The 26,620-nt window shown below is 34.8% G+C and overlaps 3 protein-coding genes and 1 pseudogene across 6 annotated transcripts in view; 2 read left to right on the top strand and 2 right to left on the bottom strand.

Annotated features, from left to right (window-relative positions):
* LOC128857135 (transmembrane protein 41 homolog) overlaps positions 1-12,754 on the bottom strand; it is a 31,054-nt gene extending 18,300 nt beyond the window's left edge. The window contains exons 1-3 of one of the 2 annotated variants that reach the window (XM_054092727.1): positions 12,252-12,754; positions 12,063-12,187; positions 11,720-11,981 (exon numbers count right to left, since the gene is read on the bottom strand). In XM_054092727.1, coding sequence (XP_053948702.1) covers positions 11,720-11,981; positions 12,063-12,159 — 359 coding nt within the window. In that variant the 5' untranslated portion in view covers positions 12,160-12,187; positions 12,252-12,754. Of the gene's footprint in view, positions 1-11,719; positions 11,982-12,062 lie in introns of both variants that reach the window. The other variant, XM_054092726.1, reaches the window with a different exon arrangement.
* LOC128859448 (5S ribosomal RNA) lies at positions 8,039-8,158 on the top strand (annotated as a pseudogene).
* A 1,909-nt stretch (positions 12,755-14,663) lies between the features above and the next one.
* Positions 14,664-20,558, top strand: LOC128857134 (N-glycosylase/DNA lyase). The gene is made up of 4 exons (XM_054092725.1): positions 14,664-14,871; positions 14,927-15,274; positions 19,608-19,725; positions 19,792-20,558. Exons 1-4 carry the CDS (start codon positions 14,681-14,683, stop codon positions 20,275-20,277), a joined length of 1,143 nt encoding a protein of 380 aa, XP_053948700.1. The 5' UTR covers positions 14,664-14,680; the 3' UTR covers positions 20,278-20,558.
* Positions 20,429-26,620, bottom strand: part of LOC128857133 (period circadian protein) — a 35,896-nt gene continuing 29,704 nt past the window's right edge. For all 3 annotated transcript variants that reach the window (XM_054092721.1, XM_054092723.1, XM_054092722.1), the window contains exons 9-14: positions 25,257-26,569; positions 25,070-25,198; positions 24,871-24,969; positions 24,593-24,733; positions 20,588-20,797; positions 20,429-20,519 (exon numbers count right to left, since the gene is read on the bottom strand). In XM_054092721.1, the coding sequence (XP_053948696.1) occupies positions 20,732-20,797; positions 24,593-24,733; positions 24,871-24,969; positions 25,070-25,198; positions 25,257-26,569 (1,748 nt within the window). In that variant the 3' untranslated portion in view covers positions 20,429-20,519; positions 20,588-20,731. The remainder of the gene's footprint in view (positions 20,520-20,587; positions 20,798-24,592; positions 24,734-24,870; positions 24,970-25,069; positions 25,199-25,256; positions 26,570-26,620) is intronic.

The following is a 26,620-nucleotide window of genomic DNA, read 5'->3' as shown; positions in this document are numbered from 1 at the left end:
GCCTGCCAAATTGCCAATGACCGGTTATACAAGTCACGACCTTCGAGATATCATCTCTTGAGAGACTAAGCAATTCCTTTGTCTTTTTCTTGTTTATTTGCGGCTATAGAAGCCTAGCTGTTACGCATGTATCTTAATCTTCCCATGACCTATTGGCCTCTTGGATAATTTTGTTTTTTATTATTAGTTTACTCGTGGCCATAGGCATCCCAATGGTACTTTTGTCACTGAGCAGTTGTAGAACAGTACCTAGCTAGATCATCGGATTTATAGTTTCTCTCAATATCCCTGTGCCCCGGAACCCAAACAAGGCTGACCTTGAATACGACGCTAATATCATTTGATCTTAGTATAGCCGCATTCATTGGCCGCCTGGCTATCCGAGAATATATTGGGCAGTCGCAAAAGTCTTTTCGTATTTTGTCAATAGATGTCGTTGGAGTCATCTCCAGTGCTACCAGTCACATTGTGTCATATCATATGGTGTTAGAAAGGTGACATTTTAAACTTCATTTAACAAAAAAAAAAAATTAAATTCGGAGAAGTTGAAAAAAAGTTATAGCTGTTCAAAAATTAGTGAAAATAATGAAGAAATTCGCTATATTTTGAAATTTTTGTATAAAAAAAAGGAGTCGAAGTTTGATTAGAAATACGAAAAGACTTTTTCAACTACCCAATATTTATAGTCGTTTTTGTTACGGCATGCGTATTTAGATATGTAGCCACTTCTTTTATAGCTAGAACAGCGCGGCTAACAATCGATTTATTTCAAAATTAATTTGGTGGCAAGTTTCTTTCAGAACGCGTCTGTATTGCTTTTTATGGGGCTATTGTTAAATCATTGGCTTATGCCGACAAACCAGCAACTTTTGAAGCCAATATTAAAGCCACCATTGACGCCATGCGGCCCGATTTGTTGGAAAAAGTAGTCGAAAATTGGCCTGACATATTTGCGACCGGATTTCATATTCAAAAAATAAATTCCATGAAATCATCTACTAGATTATAATAAAAAGAATTCATTCCAGCAAAATTTCTCTTTTGTATTATAATTTCAAGTTCTCAAGCTCTTAAAAAAACACCCAATATATAACGAATTCGATTAAAATGATAATAATTTCGAATTAGTAGCGTAATAAATGTTATCAGCCGCTACCAAATTTGTAAGGTTATTAAGGCGCCTATTATGCTATGTACATATGTATGTATGATAGTACTTTAAACTACACACTGTGGTCATTAAATGATTTAATATGGGAAACCGCAATGAGATCTGCAGAAATGAAATTAGCTTATATGTCACGTTTCCAAGAGCGCTTAAATCTAGAAAGTTGACCGAATACCGAATTTTAATATTATCGAACTCAGTCTGAAGATACCCAATCTTTAAAAATTGTTACTGTTATCTGCACATATACACACATATACAGTGAAACCTCGTTATAACGCACCTTGGTAAATCGAATTTTGATAAACATCACAAAATAGGAAAGGAGTAGGACAAAGCAAGTTCTAATGGAAGAATGGGAGAAAATCGGCTCTGATTTTACTAAAAAATTGATACAGTCAATGCCAAACCGATTGCTAGAAGTCATATGGTCCAAAGGAAGACAAACTAAATATAAAACACAAATACTTTATGTTATGGTTTTTTTTTTAATTAATTGTAAGTAATTTTTTGCACATGAATTGGTAACTATTTTATTTAAATAAATTTTCTTATGAGCAAATTAAACATGAATACAAAATTATTAGTACTGAAATGATGCAAATGTTTTTATAGAAACTACTAAATAAATAAAGGAAAACATTTTAGAAAAATGATAAATTTTGCATTTATTAAATAAAGAAGTTTTTTTATTTCTTAAACTAAGAAAATGTAAAATTTTGTATCTTTTAAATTCAGAAAAAAATTTAATTTTTTAAACTAAGAAAAAGTAAAATTTTATCTTTTAAATTAGGAAAATGTAAAATTTTGTATTTTTTAAATAAAGAAAAAAAATTTTAAACTAAGAAAATGTAAAATTTTGTATTTTATAAATAAACATTTTTTTTATTTTTTAAATCAAGAAAATTTTAAATTTTATATATTTTAAATAAAGATTTTTTTTTAATATTTTAAATTAAGAAAATGTAAAACTTTTTCTTTTATAAGTAAACAAAAATTTTGTATTTTTTAAATTAAGAAAATGTAAAATTTTGTATTTTTTAAATAAAGAAATTTTTTTTTTACTTTTTAAATTAAGAAAGTGCAAAATTTTTTATCTTTTAAATAAACAAAATTGTTTTATTTTATTAAATTAAGAAAATGTAAACTTTTGTATTTGTTAAATAAAGAATTTTTTTTATTTTTTAAGCTAAGAAAAAGTAAAATTTTGAATTTATAAAATAAAGAAAGTTTTTCTATTTTTTAAATTAAGAAAATGCAAAGTTTTATATTTTTTAAATAAAGATTTTTATTTTTATTTTTTAAATTAAGAAAATTTTGAAAGTAAGAAATTTTTTTATTTTTTAAAAAAAGAAAATGTAAAATTTTATATTTCTTTAAGAAAAAGATTTTTTTTTTAATTTTAAATTAAGAAAATGTAAAATTTTGTATTTATAATATAAAGGATTTTTTTTTTATTTTTTAAACAAGGAAATTGTAGAATTTTGTATTTATTAAATAAAGAAATTTTTTTTATTTTTTAAATTAAGAAATTGGAAAGTTTTATATTTTTTAAATAAATATTTCTATTTTTACTTTTTAAATTAAGAAATTTACACTTTTTTTATTTTTTAAAGTAAGAGTGTTTTTTTTTATTTTTTAAATTAAGAAAATGCAAGTAAAGAATTTTTTTTTATTCAAAGTTTTTTTATTTTTTAAAGTGAGAGTTTTTTTTTTTATTTTTTAAATTAAGAAAATGCAAATAAAGAATTTTTTTTATTCAAAGTTTTATATTTTTTAAATAATATTTTTAGTTTTTAAATTAAGAAATTTACACTTTTTTTATTTTTTTTAGTTTGAAATTTTTTTATATTTATGTATACTTATATTGTATATTTTAGTGACAACATTTATATTTTGTCCTAAAAACACGGGCAATTTTCCACTAAGCCAATTACTTTTTCGTCATTCTTTTCTGATATTCAAATTTTTATCGCAAATATCAAAACAAATGTAAAGAATTTCACAGCTGGTTACCTTTATGGGGGAAAACCGAGATTCAATAGAAACATACGGCTACGGTTACGGCGTTATGGTGCGACACCTATAATCGTTTACAGTCATGCCCATATATTTGATCAAAACAGCTGATTGCTATGGTTACGGTTAAGGTATGGTTCCACTAATCGCAGCTTTACTGAACACTGACTTTAAAGAAAAAATTTTCATATTGAAAAACGCTGCTAGTTCTTTACTCATTAAAATATATTGAAGTGAGGACGTAATCCTCTTAATTATCTATTTAATCTCCAAACTGAGCATAACCTCAGTGCCCTGTTTACGAATTAACAAAGGTAACCGCAGCCGTATTATTCTGTGTGTGATTTCTTAGAACTAGAAGAAGATAAGTGAAAGGTGTTGGTGATAAGGATTTTGGGAATACAGGAATGTTTACAAATTTTTCGTTATCTTAATTCTTTTGTACTTTACCCAAATTTGCTTATCAGCACAAACAAAAAATATAATTTTTTTCTCCTCGAAATTATGATACCCAGAAATGACACAGTTTTAATTAATTTCCCACGCATTCCCAGCATAGGAACCATAGTAGGAAGCTGCTACAACAACAACAACCATGGGGGACTATTCTTGATTTAAAGAACATCTATTTAAATTTTGATTTTTTTTTCTATGTTTATGCCGACCAACGCCGGGAGGGCCGGCGTAGCACATGCACCTAACGGCATACAAAAAATTAACATCAAATTAAAGATAATTAAATTTGCTATTTTTCGATTATTAATAATTTTCTCTTTAAATTGTAAAAAATATATACAATATAAAAAACGAGTTTTGCAAATAACTGCTTTATTGAAACTAATACATTCATATAAAAAAATATTATGTTAATACAGTGAAATTCCCCATTACGGACAGTCCTTATAACCGGACAGCTCCAATAACCGGACAAATTTTGTGCACACAGGTTTTTCATTCATTTTTTCATATAAATATCATCCTAATAAACGGACACTCTAATGACCGGACGCGGACAAGGTATTTCAAACCATTTTCATAAAAAAATTTCTCATAAACGCTTTGTTGTTCATTATAAAAATGAAATAGGTGATTCCCCTTTTAACATGTATGCACACATTCCAGCCCTGTGTTTTAAATTAAGAGTAGTTTTCCATTCAGTTTGTTAAGTCAGTTGCATGCGAATGGTTGCATTCAAAGTCCGTAATAATATGGCGCCGAAAAAGAAGGTACTTTCTATTAAAGAAAAATTGGAAATTATTAATGTTTTCGAAAAAGATAAATTATCAGTACGTGGAATTGCAAAAAGGTAAAGTATAGTGAGCCCAAAAATTTAATGGTAGGTACACGTTTCTTTTGCTTTGAAAGGTTCAATATTGGGGAAAACTCAAGCTGCTGAAATCAATAAAAATAAAGAAAAACTTCGGTCTAAATGGGAGTCTGCAGTTAATGTTCATCAAAAGCGAAGCTTTCTTAAAGAAGGCGGCTCTGAAATAGACAAGATGTGTTTTAATTGGTTCGCTAAGGCTAGAAGTCAAAACATTCCGATTTCTGGTCCCATTTTGAAAGGAAAGGCAATGGAAATTGCAGGCAAACTGGGTGTACCTAATTTGAATGCTTCAGATGGATGGTTAAACAAATGGCGAATAAGGAATAATGTTGCTTTCAAATGCGTATCTGGTGAAGCTGCAGATGTAAACCAGGATGGTGTCGAACAGTTTAGGACAAAACTGCCATCTCTGTTGACCGGTTACAAGCCTCAAGACATTTACAACCCAGACGAAAGTGCCCTGACAAAACCCTCGCTCTTAAATCCGAAAAATGCGTGGGCGGTACACTATCACAGGAAAGACTCACAATTTTGTTCTGTGCTAACATAGCTGGAGATAAGGAGCTGCTTTTGGTTTGGTAAAGCAGTCCGTCCTCGATCTTTTAAACATGTTCCAATCGCAAAACTGCCAGTGGATTGGAAGTCTAATAAAAAAGCATGAATGACTCGAGAAGTAATGGGTGAATGGCTGCAGCAGTTCAATCGAAGAATGAAAGCCCAGAATCGAAAAATTATCTTGTTTTTAGATAACGCGGCTTCTCACCCAAAGGAATTAAACTTAACCAACATAAAAATTATTTTCTTGCCGCCAAATACATACAACGGCAGTTAGCCAACCCCTTGATCAAGGTATAATCCAAAATTTTAAAACTTTGTAAAGAAGCTTAGTTTTAAAACACTTGCTATCTAAGATTGACGATACAAGTTCAGCCTCAGAGCTTTCAAAATCGATTAATGTACTAGAAGCTGTGTATTTCATTAAAGCATCTTGGGATAAAGTGGAAGCCGCAACCGTCCGAAATTGCTTCCCTAAAGCAGGATTTTTGGAAACTTATGAGGATCTTCCAGATTTCGATTTTGAAGATGATATTCCACTGGCAATCTATACTAGGCTTCAGGAAGGACTAAAAATATCGAGAGTCACTTTGAAAATGAACATTTTAAATTAAAGCAATCAATGTTTAAGCAATGAAGCATTACCGAATTTTTTCAATCAAACTAGTATTGAAATGTAAAGACTTGTACAATGTACTTAATCGATATATGTACATATATGTATTTATATGTATTACTAAAGTTTGCAAATATTCTCTACTTCCAAAAATTTCTTAAATAAACTATGTACAAAACAATTTATATGTGTGGTATATATTTTGTGACCTCATCCCTTATAAGCGGACACCTCCCATAGCCGGACAAAAACACTGCGACGGTGAGTGTCCGGTTATAAGGAATTTCACTGTAAATAAATTGACAAGTAAATATATAAATTTTAGACCGAAATTAGTGTTTAATCCGAATTAACAGCCACAAAGTGCGTTGTCATAATTTTTTCCCCGTTTTATTTTTTAAATTAAGAAAATGCAAAATTTTATATTTTTAAATAAATAATATTTTAATTTTTTAAATTAAGAAAATGTAAAATTTTGTATTTATTAAATAAAGATTTCTTTTTAAACTAAGAAAATGTAAAATTTGTATTTGCTACATAAATTTTTTTTTTTATATTTATTAAATAAAATTTTTTATTTTTATTTTTTACATTAAGAAAATGTAAAATCTACACCTATTTTTGTTTTTTTTTAGTAGGAATTTTTTTTATCTTTTTAAATTAAAACAATTTTAAATTTTTTCGAAAAAGCTATTATTTGGGAGGTCAACCCTTTTATTGTCTGAATTCAAAAATTTCCAAAGAATTTTTTAGCGGGGCTAACTGCAATACGTGTACTAAGTTTAGGTTATATCGGTTAAGGGGTCCTGCTGGTATAGAGCTCGAAAATTTATGGGTATTTTCAGGAGATTTTTTACATAAAAAAAAAATTAAAAACGATATTTAAATTTTTTATCTAACTTTTTTGCATACGAAAATGAAAAAAAAAATGGGTTTTAATAATAATTTAAAAAGCCAAAAACATTATTAATCAGTATGACTGTAGCTATGCCCCGCTACTAAAATAAAAAAAAAATTGACAAAATGGCGCGGTTTTGAATTTGTCACTCTAAAAATCGGGGTTTTTTAGTTTTTTAATAAAAAAATACGAAGTAATAGAAATAATAATATGATTCCAGTACGGGCGATAGCCATTGATGTTGTGAACAACATATTAAAATTTTAGACAATTCGGTTGAAAATTTTCATTTTTTTGTGATAACACCAGGCCGAGATAAAAGAGTTTAAAGTTTGAGGTAAATGAGTTTAAAGTTTGACGTACAGGAGCGCGCGGACCACTCTCTACCTAGTTAATGGGCTGTAGAAGCTATAATATTGGGAATTTCCGCATGAAAATTTCACAGTGTATTCTTAAGATGCTACACTTTCGAAATATCGAAAAAACAGAAAATCTATTTTTTGAAATTTCTAGACCACCGGGTCCCCTTAAGCGCTTACTGAGATACATACATATCGCACCCTAAATACAAAAGGGGCACAACTCAAAATTTTCCACACTCGAGCTTGACTTGTTTACAGTAGCACAGAAAACAAACTATGTGACATATCACGCTGAAATTTGCCATGTAAGCTTATAACAGTCCTACCAAAAAACAAAAAAATTATTTTTGCCATATGTCATCCGCGGACCGTTTTGTTGATAACGTCTCGTTCATATTTGAGCAGAAGTACATTTTGAGTTGTGACCCTTTTGTATTTAGGGTGCGATATATTTCATCATAAGTTGGTGCGCCCATTTTGAAAAATATATAAAAATCAAATTTATTGTTTAGAATTCACTCTACATATAAATTTTGAGTAATTGGATTACAGCATTTACATAAATATCGCAGTTTTTGGAGCTTTCATAAGTACCGTTATATGGAAGACGGACTTGGGTTTGATCATATTTTATCCATTTGCATAATTCAACCAGCCTAGACAGCCTGAATACCCAGTGTAACAGTTACATTGCAAAAGCTAATTTAGTTTCAAAGAAAACTATTTTTGAAACCAGTTGAACTACTGCAGGTTTCGACATTTTGCACTAGCACTAATTTTTTATATTATATACTCGTATACCTATAATTGGCGCTTATACCCTTTTTAGGTGTTTGGCCGAGCTCTTTCTCCTATTCGGGAGGTGCTTCTTGATGTTGTTTCACGAATGGAGGGAACTACAGTTTTAAGCCGACTCCGTACGGCAGATATACTATTTTTTTGTCTTTATGAGGAGCTTTTCATGGCAGAAATACACTCGCGGAGGTTTGCCATTGCCTGCTGCAGCGCGACTGCTATTCATTTTGGTGTTTCACGGAGATTCGAACCTACGTTCTCCGAGTTCCGAATAGTAGTCACACACCAACAATTCGGCTACGGTGGTCGTACCACGCTGAAAACATCGGTTCTAATCCGATCGCCGAAATTAAGCAGCGTCGGGCGCGGTTAGTACTTGGATGGGGGACTACTTGGGAACTGCTCGTGTTTGTTGACCTACAACAGAAATTTTTTAGTGGTAGTTAAAATAAGGGTTTCATTTTCACTAAATGCTCAGTTTTCAGTTGTTTAACTATCAGCTTATTGCAATAATTATTTAGTGCATGTACTATGCACAACTGACCACTGTGCAGAGGAAATGTGCACATATATTCGTACACGCCTTTTAAATTTTTTAAATTATTATGGATTTATGAAATAAAATATGCATATATTATATATTATGTATGTATGTAAGTATGTGCAGAAATTTGTGAGCTCTAAACCAATTGACGCGGAAGAAACGATGGAACGACATCTTCTATAAGAGATACTGCGCTCATACACTAAATTAAATTCCGCCCAAATTTAAACACTTCTCAGCATTTTTTTTTTGTCAAGATAGTGGAAAATATACAGATAACCACGGAATTGAAAGTAAAAACTAAGCATGATTAAATGACGAAAGTGAATGGGTTCTAAAGTGTACTTTTATGTGTGTTGATGTATGTATGTATGTAAGCATCTATTTACGTACATTAATGCTCTGAATTAAAATATATTATTGTGTATGCTTTTGAATACTTTCGCCCTTTGATTACACCTGTGCAAACTGAACAGCGCACAGACGGATTATGTAAGTATACGTACATATGTATGTATGCATGTGTGGAACGAGGAGGAGGAGTTATTTTCTATTCAAATGGGTTTAGCTTTCCTACTAGTGCTAAGAGTGTGGAACATAGCCAACAAAACCCACTTTTTGCTCCATGAAAAAAGACTTGGCGTAAATGAATTCTATTTTTAAATGTAAGAAAATACACCTGCCTAACAAAATTGATAAAGGAAAACAAACAAAACAGACTTATAAATTTAATTACTAGTTTAAAGTGTAACGCTCGTTTTACTCCATATTTCATGGTATAAGCAGGGGGGAACGAAACATTCATTTGTTTGGAACAGGTTCAATGATGTAAGCTAATAACCCTAAATGGAGAATATTATTCTTGTTTGAGCATTTGATCAAATATTGTACACACATACGTATGTATAATACTTATACATGAACAGGGACACGTACTTATACATGTCAGTGGATTTTTGACAAAAGTACTTTAATCGACTTTGCACTTTCTACCCGTCAATCACTTATTAAATCGTTCAATTATTCATTATTCAAGAATCCTTTTAATAAAGTCAGATTTAATGTATCAGAAGATTTAATCTAAATAGTATTAACTTTCTTTTAACAGTACTCGCATTGGGGATATTTTGTTATCTTCAGAATTTAAGGCAACTAATCAGAAACTCTGCCACAATCGCTTAAACGGTTACAGCGCTAGTCAAGAAGAGGAAGAATTATCAGCTTTTTCTTCGGTGCTATCAAAAAGATAATTAAATTAGTTCAGATCAGTTCATAATTTATTTTAAGTGTTTCCGAATGTTAAGTGGTCTCTATTAGTAGTTTTTCATTGCAGATATTTTTTAGGAAGTTTGATATTGCCTGCTTGCAGACGCACACTGGCAGATCAGCTCGAAGTTCTCGTACACTAAATATTAAGTTTCGGGAAAAATAAATCCATTATTTCCGATCCATTACTTAAATCCATGGCTGATCTATAACTCGTAAAGCATCGATCAAACAATTTAAAGTTTATGCTCGTTATCAAGGTGACATTTCACACTAAAAAAAGTCCTTTGCTATTTTTTGTTGCTTCCATTCAGTTGTGCGTAACAGGGTGTAAACAATGGAAGTCAACAAAAAAAAAAAAAAAAAAAATTCGGTACATTTTACAGTTTTCCTTTGATAAAGGGGAAAATGCAAGTCAGGCCACTGAAATTGGGAATGGTGTTTATGGTGCTGATACTGTCACAGTTAACTATGTGCAATTTTGGTTTCGTCGATTCCTTTCAGGCATTTTTGATGTTAAAGAAGATGTCTATAACGTTGAAAATGTTGAGAAAATCACAGATATAATCGAAGTTGATCGGCATGTTAGCAGTCTTAGCATCGCCCAGGAGCTAAAGATCGATCATAAAACAGTTTTAAATCATTTGCGTAAAAATTTTACGGAATAATAATTGATTTATTTTCGCCCCAAACTAATATCTGAGTTCAAAGACATTAATAATAGCGAAATTCACCAATGGAAGGTTCTAATTTCCGATTGAATCCTACAGCGTCCGGCAAAGGCCATAAATTTAATTTGAAAAATTACTTATATTCAATTCAAAGTAAAAAATGTTTATATACAGAATCAATTTACTTTTGCTCGTTATGACCACTTTTTGACTCGACTATGGTCTTGAGACGGTCCAGAAACGAGTCGCAAGCTGCCCGAATGTGACTTGCAGGTATTTTGGCCCACCAGCGGACAATGGCTTTTTTCAGCGCCTCGAGACTGGTGAATCTTTTGGTTCGGACTTTGATCTCCAAAATGGCCCAAAGAGATTAATCCATCGGATTCGGGTCTGGTGAATTTGAGAGCCACTTTGTGGACGGTATGAAGTTCGGAACTGTTCAGTTTACTCGAGCTTGTGTGGAAATGTCAATTACAAAGTTCATGCTCAATTAAAAAATTAATTTGTGGGAAGACTTAATTAAGTATTTTGATTAAAATAATCCAAAAATTACCGTTAATTATGAAGGTAAAAAAAAATATAATTAAATGTTGTTGTAGCAGCATATGCATTTCTCAAACATATACGGGGAATGCCGCTGGAGTGACAGTCCTTATATTATATATATATGTATATATATAATTGGCGCGTACACCCTTTTTGGGTGTTTGGCCGAGCTCCTCCTCGTATTTGTGGTGTGCGCCTTGATGTTGTTCCACAAATGGAGGGACCTAAAGCTTCAAGCCGACTCCGAACGGCAGATATTTTTATGAGGAGCTTTTTCATGGCAGAAATATACTCGGAGGTTTGCATTGCCTGCCGAGGGGCGACCGTTATCAGAAGTCTTTTCCTTCATTTTGGTGTTTTCACCGAGATTCGAACCGACGTTCTCTCTGTGAATTCCGAATGGTAGTCGCGCACCAACCCATTCGGCTACGGCGGCCGCGTCCTATCAGTGACAGTCCTTAGCCCGATATAAATCCGGGTCGTTCCGTTAAAGATTGTCGTGGGAACGAAAAAAATTAAATCACTTGGCTTTTTTAACAACCATCTCTCTGCTTTGCATAACAAGCATCACACATATAAATGTTAAATAGGCAAATTTTTTCCGACTGACTTTTTGAAAATTCGAAATTTCGATCACATTTATTTTCGATTCCTGTCCATAGCACCTGACATATGTATGTATGTACACACGATATGTACCTTCTGGGTGAAAATGTTGGAAAAATGTGTCACAAAAAGGGCGCAACACTAAAATTTCTATAAGATATCTACATACATATGTACAAAAGCATGCATGAATCGACAAATATTTTACACATGCTAATAAATAAAACTAAACAAATAAAAGACAAGTGGCGCAAACCAATGACAAAAAGCAACACAACAATAATTTGTATGCTGCTGACTTTGAAGCGATCACCCCATCGACTCGTAACAAACTACTACTACTTACTCATCCAATTCGGGAAATATCATGTATACGTAGGCCATAGCGAATAAACTCGTAATAAAGATCGCGGCCAGTATGACTAGAGATCGTTTTGTTGCATTTCTCTCATCGGCAGACATTGCCTGCTTCTGCATTTTCGGGGGGTTTTGTTTATTTTCCAAAGTAGCCGCGTTGGTCGCTGTCTGCGAGCCTACCGTTGTCATTTCATTGCCATTGGACATTAAGCGGCCGGAACCGGATTGCATGTGCTCAGTGACAGTGAGATCTGAAACGACAACCAGTACATTAAAACAAGAATACCTAAATTTTGCATTTGGACATTCTCAAAATCATCGCCAATTATTACCTTTTGCTATAGTTGTAGTTGTTGCTGACGCTGCGGCTGCTGTAGCTGATGTTGTTTCCGCCGCTGCTTCTAAAAACTGGGTGTTTTCAAACTCCATCAATGTAGTTGTATGAATATTCACTAGACTTTAATAAACTTTTTAATTTCGATAAGTTCCTATTTTTTTAACTTTAACTTTAGGTTACATACACGTTCACAAATTCCCGATTTATTCGTTTCCCACACACACACTGCAAAATTTATTTATTTTCTTTGTCTGACTTCCACTTAGCTTTTTCGCTATTTGTTGACTTCCGTATTTACCTATTGCACACTTGCACACAAAAAATTTGTTGCTTTTAAGCTAATTGTAATCACTGAATATGGAATAGAACGTTTCTTTTTTAACAGCAAGCGGAAAACTTATTGCGAAAGGAAAATATTTGCTTGTATGGCACTTGCACTTGTTCGCGTTATACATTTACTACCGTGCAGATTTTGGTATATACAGAAGTACGTTTGAAAACGATGTTTTTGAATTTATACTACAATTTTTTTGCACATTATTTATATGATTTAACTTCGCCTTAAGGTAATCACAAATAATTTTATACCTAAATTTATTCTTTTGCTATTCACGTTGCGAATAAACTACAAATGATTATCGCGCAGCTCAAACAAACCAAACGAAATCCAATCAACGTATGAAAAGGGAACAAAAATGTGATAAAGTGTGACTGAATGAACTTCTTCTTGTTCGTTACTGTGAACTGTACAAAAATACAGGGGTGGCATTCAATGTATAATTGTCTGCTTTTAATTTCAAGCAGCAGCATGTGGGCAAAGTGGCATGCAACGAATAAATTCATATGCATCATATAGCTGAACCAGACAGACTGAGTTAATCGATATTAGAGGCGCAGGTGATTCTGATTAAAATGTAGTGAGGCAAACGGTTGTCACGCCAATTAGTGAACAGCTGATTTGCTTATTGGATAGCTTTGTCAGCAAAAGATGAACCACAGGCAACAAATACGGGCAAGAGCTTCCCTGATACTAAGAAATAATTATTTACTTCTCCAGCTGATAGCCTCCGTTGCTAGCTTCACGTTATCCTTTTGTTTATTTAACAATTCTATTGTTATTCGGAGCTCGCGAGAGAACGTAGGCTCGAATCTCGGTGAAACACCAAAATTAAGAATTTTTTTTTTCTAATGGCGATCGCCCCTCGGCAGGCAATGGCAAACCTCCGAGTGTATTTCTGCCATGAAAAAGCTCATAAAAATATCTGCCGTTCGGAGTTGGCTTAAAACTGTAGATCCCTCCATTTGTGGAACAACATCAAGATGCACACCACAAATAGCAGGAGAAGCTCGGCCAAACATCCAGAAAGGTGGTACGCGCCAATTATATATTGGCTTGTTACTTAAGCTTAAAAAAAAGAAAAATAAAAATTATTTATTTTAAAATAATTTTGAATTTGCAATTTCTCAAATTACTCCGAAATATCAAAACAAGTAATGTGATTTTGAATGCCTTTTTTGTTCTTCTCTTTAAAAGCTACATAATTTTTCATTCACCGTAGATTTTAACTGAAATATTTCGGATATTTCCTTATCCGTTTAAATTATGAGAATTAAAGCTAGTTGCCGATCCACATTAGCTGCCTTTAATTCCTGAGATGATTCCGAATTAAGTCGTTAATCCCGATTAACGCCACTGTTTGTCTAGGCTATTAGGCTATTTTCCCACTTAATTCGAACATAATCGAAAGATGGATATAAAAGTGATTTCTCAAGGATTGGCTAACGAATATCTGCTGAAAAAATGCAACAGAATAAAATTTAAAAAATTATTTCAGAGGCTTTTAATTATTGTAGTTAATTTGTTTAGTTATGAAATGACAAACTATCCAATCTTATAGCAAGACTTTTTTAACATTTTATTCGATTGACTCGTGATGTTAATATTTTTTAATCGGTGCTTTAAAAATTTTGCAGTTGATTTCTTTTCTTGTTAACATTAAATTATTAGGAAAACAAACAAACAAATGACAGAGATAAGCACTCAGAACTGTAGTATAAAATACAAAAACATAAATTGTAGAAGAAATCAACCAATATGGAGTTTTCGTGTATTCGCCAATAAGGTTTTGTTGATTATTTTGTAAATTATCCGCAATGATCTGAAGCCTTCTACAAGGAAACCTAAGAGTCAAGCTACATCTGGTACCACTAAGGACTAATAGGTCTAAGAGATTGCTTTCAGCTAGCCAGGTCAACCTAACCTAACCTAACCATCAATGATCGAAGTAACATAATGCCAGCTGTTTAGACCTTCGTGCATATGGAATTGTCATTTCAATTCATCATCTGGCCAGTTACCACCGGTTAAAGATTATACTAACTGGACATTGAGAAAACAGCCCGTAATAAAATCTTTAAAGGGTCTTCCATTTAATTTTTAACTCTGTTGGCAGTGACCACACTTATTCCACAGAAACTAGCTAAAATATTTGAAAAGCTTCCGATTTAACTGAAGTCACTCCAATCAGTTCAGTCACTAGAGTTATACTTTTTCTTTGTTTTTTTTTTTACTTTAAATTTTACTTGAGCGCTTCGCAACACTGTTTAGTCAATATGATTAGTAAATCCCGCTCAGCTGTTCCAATTTTAGCGTTTAAACAAATATTTCGATTTAAATTTAAGCAAAAGGCGGGTGATTACATCTCCTACTGCCCCGAAATGGACCATTGCTTCAACGGCGAAATTGCGATACCCGAAAGCCAGGTGAATTTGGAAGTCTCCCTACTGGGTGGACAAAGTTTTCGGTTAGAGTAAGTGCTTGCAATTTGTACCACATTATTAATTAATTATTTATTGCAGCTGGAGGAAAGTAGAACAATCAACTGCATCAAAGTTGCCAGAATTGCATGGAGTGGCCTGCAATGCATTTTGGCAGTTGAGCCAAAGTGCTGCCTCTATTTTATACAAAGTGTATCCAGCTCCGGGGATGTTCAATAAGAAATCGTGCAAAAATGAGTATTTTAGAGACCTACTGCGTCGCTATTTGCGCCTGGACTTTGATTTAAATAAAAATTTGGAGAGTTGGCGTGCAGCGCACGAACACTTTGCAACTATCACGCCGCACATGAAAGCGGTTCGTGTGCTGGATCAAGAACCACTCGAGAATATATTGTCGTTTATTTGCAGTCAAAATAATCACATTAAAAGGTATGAATTCAAAGTATTGAGCACTGTTTGTTTAGTTTCTCGATGAGAAAAGCTAGCCACAGTTCGGAAACGACCCGATTTCATATCTGGCCAAGGGTTGCTACTCCAGTAACATTATCTAAACAATTATGGAGAATAGTTAGGCTGTTACAACAACACCAACAAGTGTCATGCATATAATAATTTATAGGACATTCGGAGGTTTGTCCTATTTCTTCTTTACTTATGATGCATCACTCCAATATTTTTTTAAACAAGAAAATAAGGAGTGATTTGCCTTCCCACGACAGTTGGTTCCACGTAACTGGAACGACGCGGATTTATATTCCGCCAAGGACTATCAGTTCAGTAGCATTCCTCATATATATATGTATGTATGTAACTACAACGGAGCAATTTAACTATCATACTTTACTAGAATTTGGGATCATTATTCGAGTATCCCCGCAGCACTCCATTGAGTGTATACCATTACTTCACATTGTTCGCTATATATTTCAGTGTATTTTGCGTTCCTGTTACATTGCATACCCTATGAGTAAAGAGTTTACTTCATAAAGGAGTAATGAGAAAATAAATAAAAAATATTTCGTTTACCTCTTAAACGAGAAAAGAGGCGCCACCACAAACCGCTTCATTTGGTAAGAGAATAAAGAATTTTTTCCTAACTAATTTATATTTCCAATGATTGGATTTTCTATAAAAATAAAAGTATACTTATAACCAATATCCATTAATAGCTGCCAAAAGGCAGTGGTGTTGTTAAAAAAAAAAAACACTATTTGTTTTGTCTTGAAATCGCAGGTTGCGGACAGTAAATCACTAAACATATCGCCAACTTAGAGTGAAAAGTTGCTAAGTCCACTTTTCCACTTTTCCTAAAAATGTATATTTTAATGGAAGAAACAAGAAAAATAACAAAATGTATCCTTTCCTAAAATATCAAACAACCTTTTTTATTTCTAACCGTTTCTATTCAGTTCATTCATAAGCAACTTTGCTAAGCCCAAACTACTCACCGAAAATGTGATAAGTTTCAAAAAAACACAACAACTTTTCACCAACGTTGTGGATGTAGATACTTTTGGAGTTTTTTTAACTTGGAATACGTGTAATTTTATATTAAAGATGTTGAAGAAAATTACTTTGAAATATTCTTGTTTTTTTTAATGAAATTTTGAAAACTTTTCACTTTAAGCTAAGCCTATAAAGCTGCTTTTCGGATGCAAGCAGATTTTGCATATTTGATATCAAATTGTGGTGAGGAACTCTGGTACAGCGCTGAATAAAGAAAATAAATGGTGGTGTGGAAAAATGGCAGTTTATTGATTCAACAATGGATAAGTTGGCTTCTTTGGATATTTTAAAACAAAAATTAAAGCGAGGCGTTAAAATACTGGGGTCATCATCTGCTTTCAAAAAGACTATGACCCCAATTATACAACTCATATAGTAAAGTTATGGGTTCTCTATAATATCCTCGAGCTATTGCCAATAGCCTTCACAAACGCCAGACTTAAAGCCTAATATTTATGGGCGCTTCTGAAAATAAATACAAAGAAATACCGAATTACAAGCAAAGAAGAGCTCTTGAAAGATGTTTTATTGGAGGAGTGGCACAAGTTTGCTGTCGAAGAGACTACCAAATTGGTTGACTCTATACTCAATAGAGTTTCTTTCTACTTTTCTCTGATATACGATATATCCGATATATAAGACTACAATTTTCGTAGTTCTCTCTTCATTAAAGGTGGACAACCAATGTTAAATATTTCTTTTAAACATTTTCCCGGTAGGATCGTGTACTGGAAGACTAAAATGGAGTTATCTTTGCATTTTTCGCGATTTTGTCTGTTACAACACCAAAAAAACAAATAATATAATTTTCCAGAAATCTGCATAGTAAAATCTTCAAAATTTAGACGAAAATTTGTTGAATTTGTCTGAATTTCGGTTAAGTTTGAAAGTTTGATTTAAATTGTTTTGGTTAAAGAATGGACAATATTAAAAAAAAAAATAATAATAGCAAAATTTTAACTCGAAAAACATTGAAAATATTAAAAAAAGGAGAAATAACAGAAAAATTTTACCTCGAAAAACATTGCAAATTTTAAAAAAAGAAGAAATAGCAAAAAATGTTTAACTCGAAAAACATTGAAAAATAAAAAAAGAAATAAAAAAGCTTTAACTCGAAAAGCATTGAAAATATTAAAAAAAAGAAATAACAACAAAATTTTAACTCGAAAAGCATTGGAAATATAAAAAAAAATATAACAGAAAAATTTTAACTCGAAAGACATTGAAACTATTAGAAAAGGGGGAAAATAACAGAAAAATCTAATCGGGAAAAACATTGAAAATATAAAAAAGAAGAAAGAATGGAAAAATTTTAACTCGAAAAACATTGAAAATATTAGAAAAGGAAAAATAACAGACACATTTTCACTCGAAAAACATTGAAAATATTAAAAAGGAAGAAATAACAGAAAAATTATAACTCGAAAAACATTGAAAAATAAAAAAAAATATGAAAAGAACTTTAACTCGAAAAACATTGAACATATTAAAAAAAAGAAATAACAGAAAAATTTTTACTCGAAAAACATTGAAAATATTAGAAAAGGAAAAGTAACAGACAAATTTTCACTCGAAAAACATTGAAAATATTAAAAAAGAAGAAATAACAGAAAAATTATAACTCGAAAAACATTGAAAATATTAAAAAAGAAGAAATAACAGAAAAATTATAACTCGAAAAAAATTTAAAAATAAAAAAAAAAATATGAAAAAAACTTTAACTCGAAAAACATTGAACATATTAAAAAAAAGAAATAACAGAAAAATTTTTACTCGAAAAACATTGAAAATATTAGAAAAGGAAAAGTAACAGACAAATTTTCACTCGAAAAACATTGAAAATATTAAAAAAGAAGAAATAACAGAAAAATTATAACTCGAAAAACATTGAAAAATAAAATATGAAAAAAAACTTTAACTCGAAAAACATTGAACATATTAAAAAAAAAGAAATAACAGAAAAATTTTAACTCGAAAAACATTGAAAATATTAGAAAAGGAAAAATAACAGACACATTTTCACTCGAAAAACATTGAAAAAAAAGAAATATCAAAAGAACTTTAACTCGAAAAACATTGAAAATTTAAAAACAAAAAAATAACAGAAAAATTTTAACTCGAAAAACATTGAAAATATAAAGAAAAATCATCATGCACCACTGTAAATTTGGGGGCCGTAGAGTCGACAGAATAATAATGTTGTTGTTCCTGTTTTAGTAGCTTAAACATTCTTCATGCTTATACGGGCAATGCTGCTGAAGTGGTAGTCCTTGGCCGGATATGAATCCGGGTCGTTCCGGTTACGTAGAACCGTCTGTTTTTTTCTGTTTGGTTCGGGCCCTCGCCTTATTTGAAATGGTGCTTTTTAAGTGTTTCTTTAAAACCATTTAAAACGGAAACGAAAAACGATTTTTTATTTTTGTTTTCCGTTTGTTTTTATGCATTTTGAAAAAAATAATTTTTTTTTAGCCATATGAGGTTCATTCAAAAAGTTGTCAGCCTTCGAAAAATGGTCTTCCAAAAAAAGGTATGTCGCTGGCGACACGGATTCCGGGACTCACAGGTGTCTAAAATCAAAAAGGCAAAAAGGTTCTTGTTCAGTATGAATATGAGTATGAATGTGAACTAGATATGATCTTAAAAAAAAAAATTGATACAATCGTTTAAAGAGGAAAACCATTTGACCCTTTTTTCACTTTAAAGGTCGAAAAATAAATACTAATTTTTTTCCCAAATGATCGTAGTCCAAACGATAACGACATCAATTATATGTCATTTAAATTTTATTTTATCAAAATTGGTTTGGTAGAACCGGCTATATCTGTGTCCATCGTCCATGTGAAGACCATTATTTGAAGGCTGACAACTTTTTGAACGAACCTCGTATGTCAAAAAATACTTTTTTTATGTTTTTTATGGATCAAAAAATAAATATCCAAAACAAAAGAGACGTTACCATCTGCATCATTTCCTAACCTCAATTTTTGGCTGATTGCTTCAGCTTAAGAAATATTTTTTGCATCTAATTTTTATAGTTTTTTAGGATGCAAATGAAAGCATGTAAAAATGTTGCTATAATTTTACTTATTTTAATTTTATTCAAAAAAACAAAAAAACCTAAAATAAATTTGCCAAACGAAACAGAACACCGAACTACATCCTTACAAAAGAAAATCAAACTCTTCAAAACTAAATCTACTTCATTCCTTTGCTTTCTTATTGTTGCCTTTTTCACATCCTTTATGTGTCTTTATAGAATTTCAACAATGATTGACTGGTTTTGCTCCAAATATGGCCAGCGTATCGGACACTTTAACGAACGCGAGGAATATACATTCCCAACTTTATCAGTTTTGCTGGAGAATCAAAAAGAGGTATGCCGCCACTTATTAAAATATTTTTCTTACTTTTTTCACAAACCCCAAATATATTCCATGCAGCTGGAACTCATGCTACGTGAAGCCAAATTTGGCTATCGTGCAAAATTCATTGCCCAGACTATTGCGAAAATTGTCGACTTCGGTGGCGAAGCGTGGTTTGACAAGCTTCGCGCCATGTCCTATGCCGACGCGCGTAACGAATTGGTACGTCTACCTGGTATTGGTTACAAAGTTGCCGATTGCATTTGTCTTATGTCGCTGGGCCACCTGGAGGCAGTGCCTATCGACACGCACATTTATAAAATTGCACAAACTGTTTACATGCGACAACAATTGGCGAAGGTGAAGACGGTGACGCCACGCATTTATGAAGAGATCGCAAATCATTTGCGCACAGTTTACGGCCCGTATGCGGGTTGGGCGCAAGCGGTGCTATTTTGCGCCGATCTGCAACAATTTCAGACAACAAAGGAGTCAGCTAAGATTCCCTGTCTCAAGGAGAAATCGGAGAGTTGTAGCGCAAAGCCGAAAAAGAAACGAAAATGAAAGGCTGCATGTTGCACAAGCGCTTTTTTTTGGTTTTTTTACAAATATATTCTATGTTTATTAGATTCCACTGTGTTTCGCAACAGAGTAAATTTTCTTGTTTTTTTTTTCTTATTTTGTATAAACTTTTTGTATAAATAGTACGCCATACGCAGTATGTGTTGTCTCTATCGTTATGTCGCCTTGGAAAAATTGTGATGCTCAGTATTTAATTGCATGCCAGCCGCATTGTTTACGCTAATCTGCAATTCGGAATAAAGTAAATCATATTTTAAAAGAGATACCAAGTGATTTTGACTGCCACACTTACACTTTTTTCGTCGTACGCATTTTCTTGCAAAGTGCACTTGTATGGGGTGGTTTTTGTAAATAAAATTGCCGCTTACTAGTCGTCACGTTGCCTCAATACTTGTCGTCATCAGTTTGATGCGAAACTCACGTGTCCTACGCGTATTTAGCCATCACCATGTAACGTTTGGTCTTCTTCTGCATTGTCCATTGACTTGGAGTCGCCTTGCACCTGAAAGGAAGGCGAGAATTAAGGGTTAATTAAAACACAAATTCCATGCCAACTATGGAATAATTATTCTAGATTATTAGCATTACTATGTATATAAATGGTAAGGTTAGGAAGGAAACAGATAGACTAATCATAACGTGGGTTCTCAATATGCTGAGTAATAGAACGACAATCTTTGAAACTGGACCAAAAAGATGATGTGTCAAATCAACCAAAGGACGCTCCAAGGAGGCGTTTTATCACCGCTCCTTTGGCTATTGATCATTCACGAGCTTCTACAGACTCTCGCCGATCTCGGATACGAAGTTCAGGGCAATGCTGATGATTTAGTCATCATGGTTAGAGGCAAATATGACTCTACTATAACTGATCGCATGCAACTAGCTCTCGACATTACGCAAAACTGGTGTCGGGAGAAAGAACTTTCGTTAAATCCGAACAAAACATGGGTGGTACCCTTCACCCGAAGAAGGAAATTAAGTCTAGCGACCCTTAAACTAGGGGCGCCGACTTAACTCTATCTGGGGACATGAAATTACCTGGAAAAATCACTTATCGTACATCACAAATAAAGCCTTGAGAGTAATATACGTATGCCAAAGGCTTTACGGTAAAACATAGGTTCTGCGGCCAAAGATGATGGCATGGTTTTATAATACAATAATAGTGCCAATGATTACCTATATATATATATATAATTGGCGCGTACACCCTTTTTGGGTGTTTGGCCGAGCTCCTCCTCCTATTTGAGGTGTACGTGTTGATGTTGTTCCACAAATGGAGGGACCTACAGTTTCAAGCCGACTCCGAACGCCAGATATTTTTGTTTATAAGGAACTTGTTCATGGCAGAAATACACTCGGAGGTTTGCCATTGCCTGCCGAGGGGCGACCGCCAATGACCATATGCGGTGACCAAAAGTAGACAAAACTAAGACTCAGACAACACTTAACAAGGTATTCAGAATAGCCTCTCCGAGCGTAACGGGACCAATGCGAACATGCTCCACAGCGGCTTTAGAAATGGTCACTGGACTCATTCCAATATATCTTGTAGCCAACTGGAAGCCAACTCAAAGAAGGCAATCTTACAGGACATATAAGGATTTTGGGTTCAATCCTGAACTCTCCCAGCCTGACAGTTAACGACAAGATGCAAAGGAAACTAGAATTCTCCAAGAAATTTAAAGTCCAGAGAATTTTGTACGGGGAAGCATACGCAGTGTCAATATTAATATTCTCTGTGAGAGTCAAGCAGCTCTAAAATCGCTGGATAGCTTCTCATTCCAATCAAGGTTGGTCTGGGAATGTTTTAAAATCATCAACACCCTAGCATCAAGAAACTTTATTAATTTAGGGGGCAAACACTCCCTTCATAGGTCCTGAACCTTTCTGCGGGGTAAATAACAGCATCAAAAGTGTCTTTCTGCGTGAACAGGAACAACGAGGCCTGATCGATTATAGATCTAGAACGGATAAAGGCAGAAGCAATCCTTAGCCTAAGCAGAAAGGACATACAACTTTACACTGAACTACTAACAGGATACTGAAAACTTAATTATCACATGGAAAATATAGGTGCGATAGAAAACGATTCCTGTAGACTCTGCAAAGAGGCACAAGACACAGCAGAACACGTTCTATGCGACTGCCCAGCAGTGGCACGACGCAGACTAAATTACCTGGGAAATGGGGTTATAGATCCAAACTTCCTGGCAGAAATTAAGCCTACAGCAGTTTTAGGATTTATTAATAGCCTAAAACTGTTTGAGTAGGCCACATGTCTGCACAATAGATCTATTCAGGTCGCAGTGCGCAAACAGCCAAACAATAATAATAAATGCATATGTATGTATGTATTTATGTACCGGTAAAATATAGTTACATTTTCAAAGTTAGGTTAGGTTGAAGCGGTTGTGCACTGTGGGACACACTCAGGCTCATAGCCCATTGTGATGCCGCGCAGGGAACTTGTCTTTATCTCTCTTAAAACCAGGGTATACTTTTCAAAAAATTCCTGATTTCCACAGAACGAAGGTCTTCCAATTCATTAAAGAATTGTCTACCTAAAATTGTAAGCCTGCGTCTACTTAGAGCAGGTCAATAGCACAAAAGGCAACAAAAGGTTTGAGACGAAATCTCTAAACAGAGGAAGATAAAGTAAAGTGTTCCATAGGGTGGTATCGTTTCACCTTTGCTTTTCAACTTCTACATATCGAAGCTTACCTAGCCACCAGAGGGAGTTTCCCTGATCTCCTGAGCTGACGATTGTACGATAATGACGTCGGGCAATGACATTGATGGCCTGTGCGCCAAAGTAAACGACTACCTCACCTGCCTTTCTCTAAGTCTACGGAGACTTTCTTTACCACCTGGACAAAGGAGGTCAAACTACAGTTCAAGGTCAAAGTCGACGACACACCAATACCGACTGTTAACAACTCCAAAATCTTGGGTGTTAATATAACTTTTGACAGTTTGCGCTCCTTCTCTGCGCACACAACCGCAATAGCCACTAAAGTCTAAAATCGTAATAAGGTCCTTAAATCGTCAGCCGGCAGTAGTAGTCGGGGCAAAGACAAAAAAATGTTTTTAGGCGACATTAAAGCAATTGACCAACCGGTTCTAAATTACGCTGCGTCTATCTGATCGCCTGGAACTAGTGATTTGCAGTGGACTAAGTTTCAGACATGCCAAAGCCACGATATTCGGACAGCGACGAGATGCCTCCTGATGTGTCCACTACAACACTTACATAACAAGGCTCAGATGCTCCCTGTGAAGGAGCACAACAAACTGTTCAGCAAGCAATTTCTGCTAGGATGCTACCGCTTCCCAGGCACGTCAGAAGACACCTCTTCAATTACGCCGACGAGATTCAGGACAAAACAAATCGACAACTACTGGACCGGACAGTGTTTAGACAGACTATAACCGATATTCATCGGGAGACACTTACCGCCTTTTTAAGCTCCCGAACATCGAATGCCGTTATCGGCGTCCAATCACCACCCATAGCAGATGAAGAGCTCCTGCTACCCCGAGAGATCCGCGCAACCTTAGCACAATTACGTTCTGGCTACTGTAACAGGTTAAACTCTTAACTATCCAAAATATATACCACATACGAGTACTAAACGTATGTATGTCCAGCATATGAGGGCACCCAGCACGACACTAACCGCCTTTTCACATTCCCCCGTCAAACCCACTCATCTAACACCTCTCTGCCTCTGGACCCAACCTGTCAGATTAGCTAGACGAAGATGACCGGTGATCTACATAACACTGACAGGGTTAAGTATATTGCTACAACAAGAAAAACAACAGTGCTTTATATTAAATAAATAATTGATGCGTAAACTTGTGTTTAACCCAGCTCCTTCTCCCATTTGGGACGTGCGTCTCTTTGTCGTTCCACAAGTGGAGGAACCGATAGTTTTAAGGAGGAGTTTGTTCATGGCAGAAATACACTCGGAAGTTGGTCATTGCCTGCCGAGGGGCGACCGCTATTAGAAAACTTTTTGTATTATTTGGTGCTCATGCGCGGGGATTCGAAACTACGCACTTCTGAATGGTAGTCACGTAACCATTCGGCTACAGCGGCCATCTCTGTAGTTAACAAAAAAATGTACAGCCTTGGCTAGACTTTCTGACAGAGAATATTACAGGCCTAGCATACACTTATCCAGAATCGTCTACATTTTCACATCTGCGCGCAAAGAAATAAGGCTCAGTGGTATGTCTTAACTATAGTGAATATCAACAAAATTGCATTACTGCGCTAAAAACATACTTTATATTTTCGATGTTTTCCCTCCTTATCGTTTTCTTGCGGGCTATCCGATCCATCGGTAGTTTTTATAAAAGATGAGTAGAAAGACGAGAAACTGGAACCATCCATGTCGTCGCTGTTTCCATTGCTGTCTGTATTGGGCTACAAAATATAACCAGAAAAATTATATGAACTACTGGTTTAATACCAATTGGGTCTAAAAATTAAATTTCTTCCGATTTTATATACAACAAAAAAAAAAAAAAAACAAACAAAAACTCCAATTTCAACTTACGCACCTTCAGATCATTTGGATTGTGTTGATCCGTAACGTAATCGCCAACAACCGATGGAATTGGCGAGTCAGCTATACCCTTTTTGGAGGAATCCGAAGGTGCCTTCATAGGTGCACATATAAATTAAAAATTATAATAATAATAATAAATAATACTAATAATACAAAATATTCAATTTAACCAAGGCTTGAAAGTCCCTCACCATATTCGAACCCGGTTCGGCCTTTATAGACGTCGCCTGCGACGATGGACGTTGGGGTTGAGCTGGTGTGATGGAATGGAAAGCGCCTTGTGGCTTCGTCGGCGTTGGGGCCAGCATAACCGGTTGACTCTGTGAGTTAATAACGCAAAATTAATACCGTTAAAATTTATTTATTTCATCCACTAACCGTTTTAAAAGCGTTCGTACTGCTCGACTGCTCTGACAACGCCAGCGAGTTGCCAATATTCGAAAAGGACATGGGCTGGTACATCATTGCCGTTGCGGGATGTGTATAGAACAGAGACGGGTGGGGATACATAAGTCCGGTCATGTATTGCAACGGCAGCGCCTGCGCCGACGTGCTTGGCATATCGGACACAGCTGGCTTTGCTGGAGCTTGTGTTGCGGCAGTCGCTGTCACTGGTATGTAGTAGAATGTCGGAAAGATGCTGTGCTGAGGTGTGAAACCGCTTTGCGCCACAGTTTGCGATGTGTGCGAAGATGTAAGACCGACCGAGAAGGGCGGCCAAAGATTAACGTTGCGCGAACAGGAGAGACCGGCGGCAGCGTACGATGTATCGCCCAGCGTCGTTTGTAGTGTACCATAGGCTTTGTTGCTCGAACTCACTGCCAAGTTGTGGTGATCTACATATTCGCGTTGTGCATCCATTACGTTCGTGTGCTGATGTTTCGGCTTGTTGGCATCTCCCTCCCAAGAATGTGAGCCGCCTCGCTTTAGTCCATGCCCCGGTCCGCTATACTCCATCACCTTCTCGGAAACCTTCTTACTCTTCTCACCACAACGACCACGTGCCTCTCTATGTTTCTTCAGCATAAATTTCTCCATTTCATCGTTGTGCTTGTTCAATAGCGATTCGGTCAATGTCACCAGCTGGGCACTGCCCGACGAGGTGCCGGTGTTGCTTGTGTTTGCAATGCTGCTCATGTGTATGTTGCTGCCGGAGGTAAAATTTCCCGACGACCCACTACCACCACTACCTTCGAAACATTGCACCGGACTCAGTGTATTCCGTGCATCGGCCGAAATACTGTAAGATTTCTCGTTCTTCATGGGATCGTCTTCGACGGGCGCGGTGACAGGCTTGCTGTTAAAAAAACGTTGAAGATTTTCATTATAATTCAATTGGTTGTAACTAGGCGGCGTTTCCGTTGAACTTTTGCTATCGTAGTAGTCGTGGTGTGGTGATATCTCGCCCAACATTACCGAATCTCGTTCAGAGACGGTCAACTCGTTTTCATGTGGTAGCTCTAGCTTGAGATCCGTGCGGGTGACCTCATCCATTAAAGTTTCCATGAAGGAAGCTAACGCTTGACAACGACGTGAAACCTCCTGCTTTACCGTGTCCGAAGGTCTCGATATTGTTTCCTCGAGTAATTTGAGTATCTCATCTCTTATGCGCATATTGCGACTACGCACCTCATCAGAAAGTTTTGGCTTGTTGGCCGGCGCCAAATCGAAAACATTACAATGCTTCGGACCTGGAAATATATGAGTGATTGCACTAAATGATTTGCAGCTTGCCATTTCAC

Source organism: Anastrepha ludens, chromosome 3 (assembly GCF_028408465.1).
Source record: "Anastrepha ludens isolate Willacy chromosome 3, idAnaLude1.1, whole genome shotgun sequence".
NCBI classification, from domain to species: domain Eukaryota; kingdom Metazoa; phylum Arthropoda; class Insecta; order Diptera; family Tephritidae; genus Anastrepha; species Anastrepha ludens.
The sequence above is the reverse complement of the archived record's forward strand: the minus strand, read 5'-3'. Positions and strand labels throughout refer to the sequence as shown.

What these genes read in the sequence shown, in the direction of transcription:
- LOC128857134 (XM_054092725.1), top strand. Translation starts at nt 14,681, where the DNA reads ATGATTAGTAAATCCCGCTCAGCTGTTCCAATTTTAGCGTTTAAACAA. An exon ending in CTGGGTGGACAAAGTTTTCG is followed by an intron (nt 14,872 to 14,926) that starts GTTAGAGTAAGT and finishes TATTTATTGCAG; the next exon opens with CTGGAGGAAAGTAGAACAAT. An exon ending in CAAAATAATCACATTAAAAG is followed by an intron (nt 15,275 to 19,607) that starts GTATGAATTCAA and finishes GTGTCTTTATAG; the next exon opens with AATTTCAACAATGATTGACT.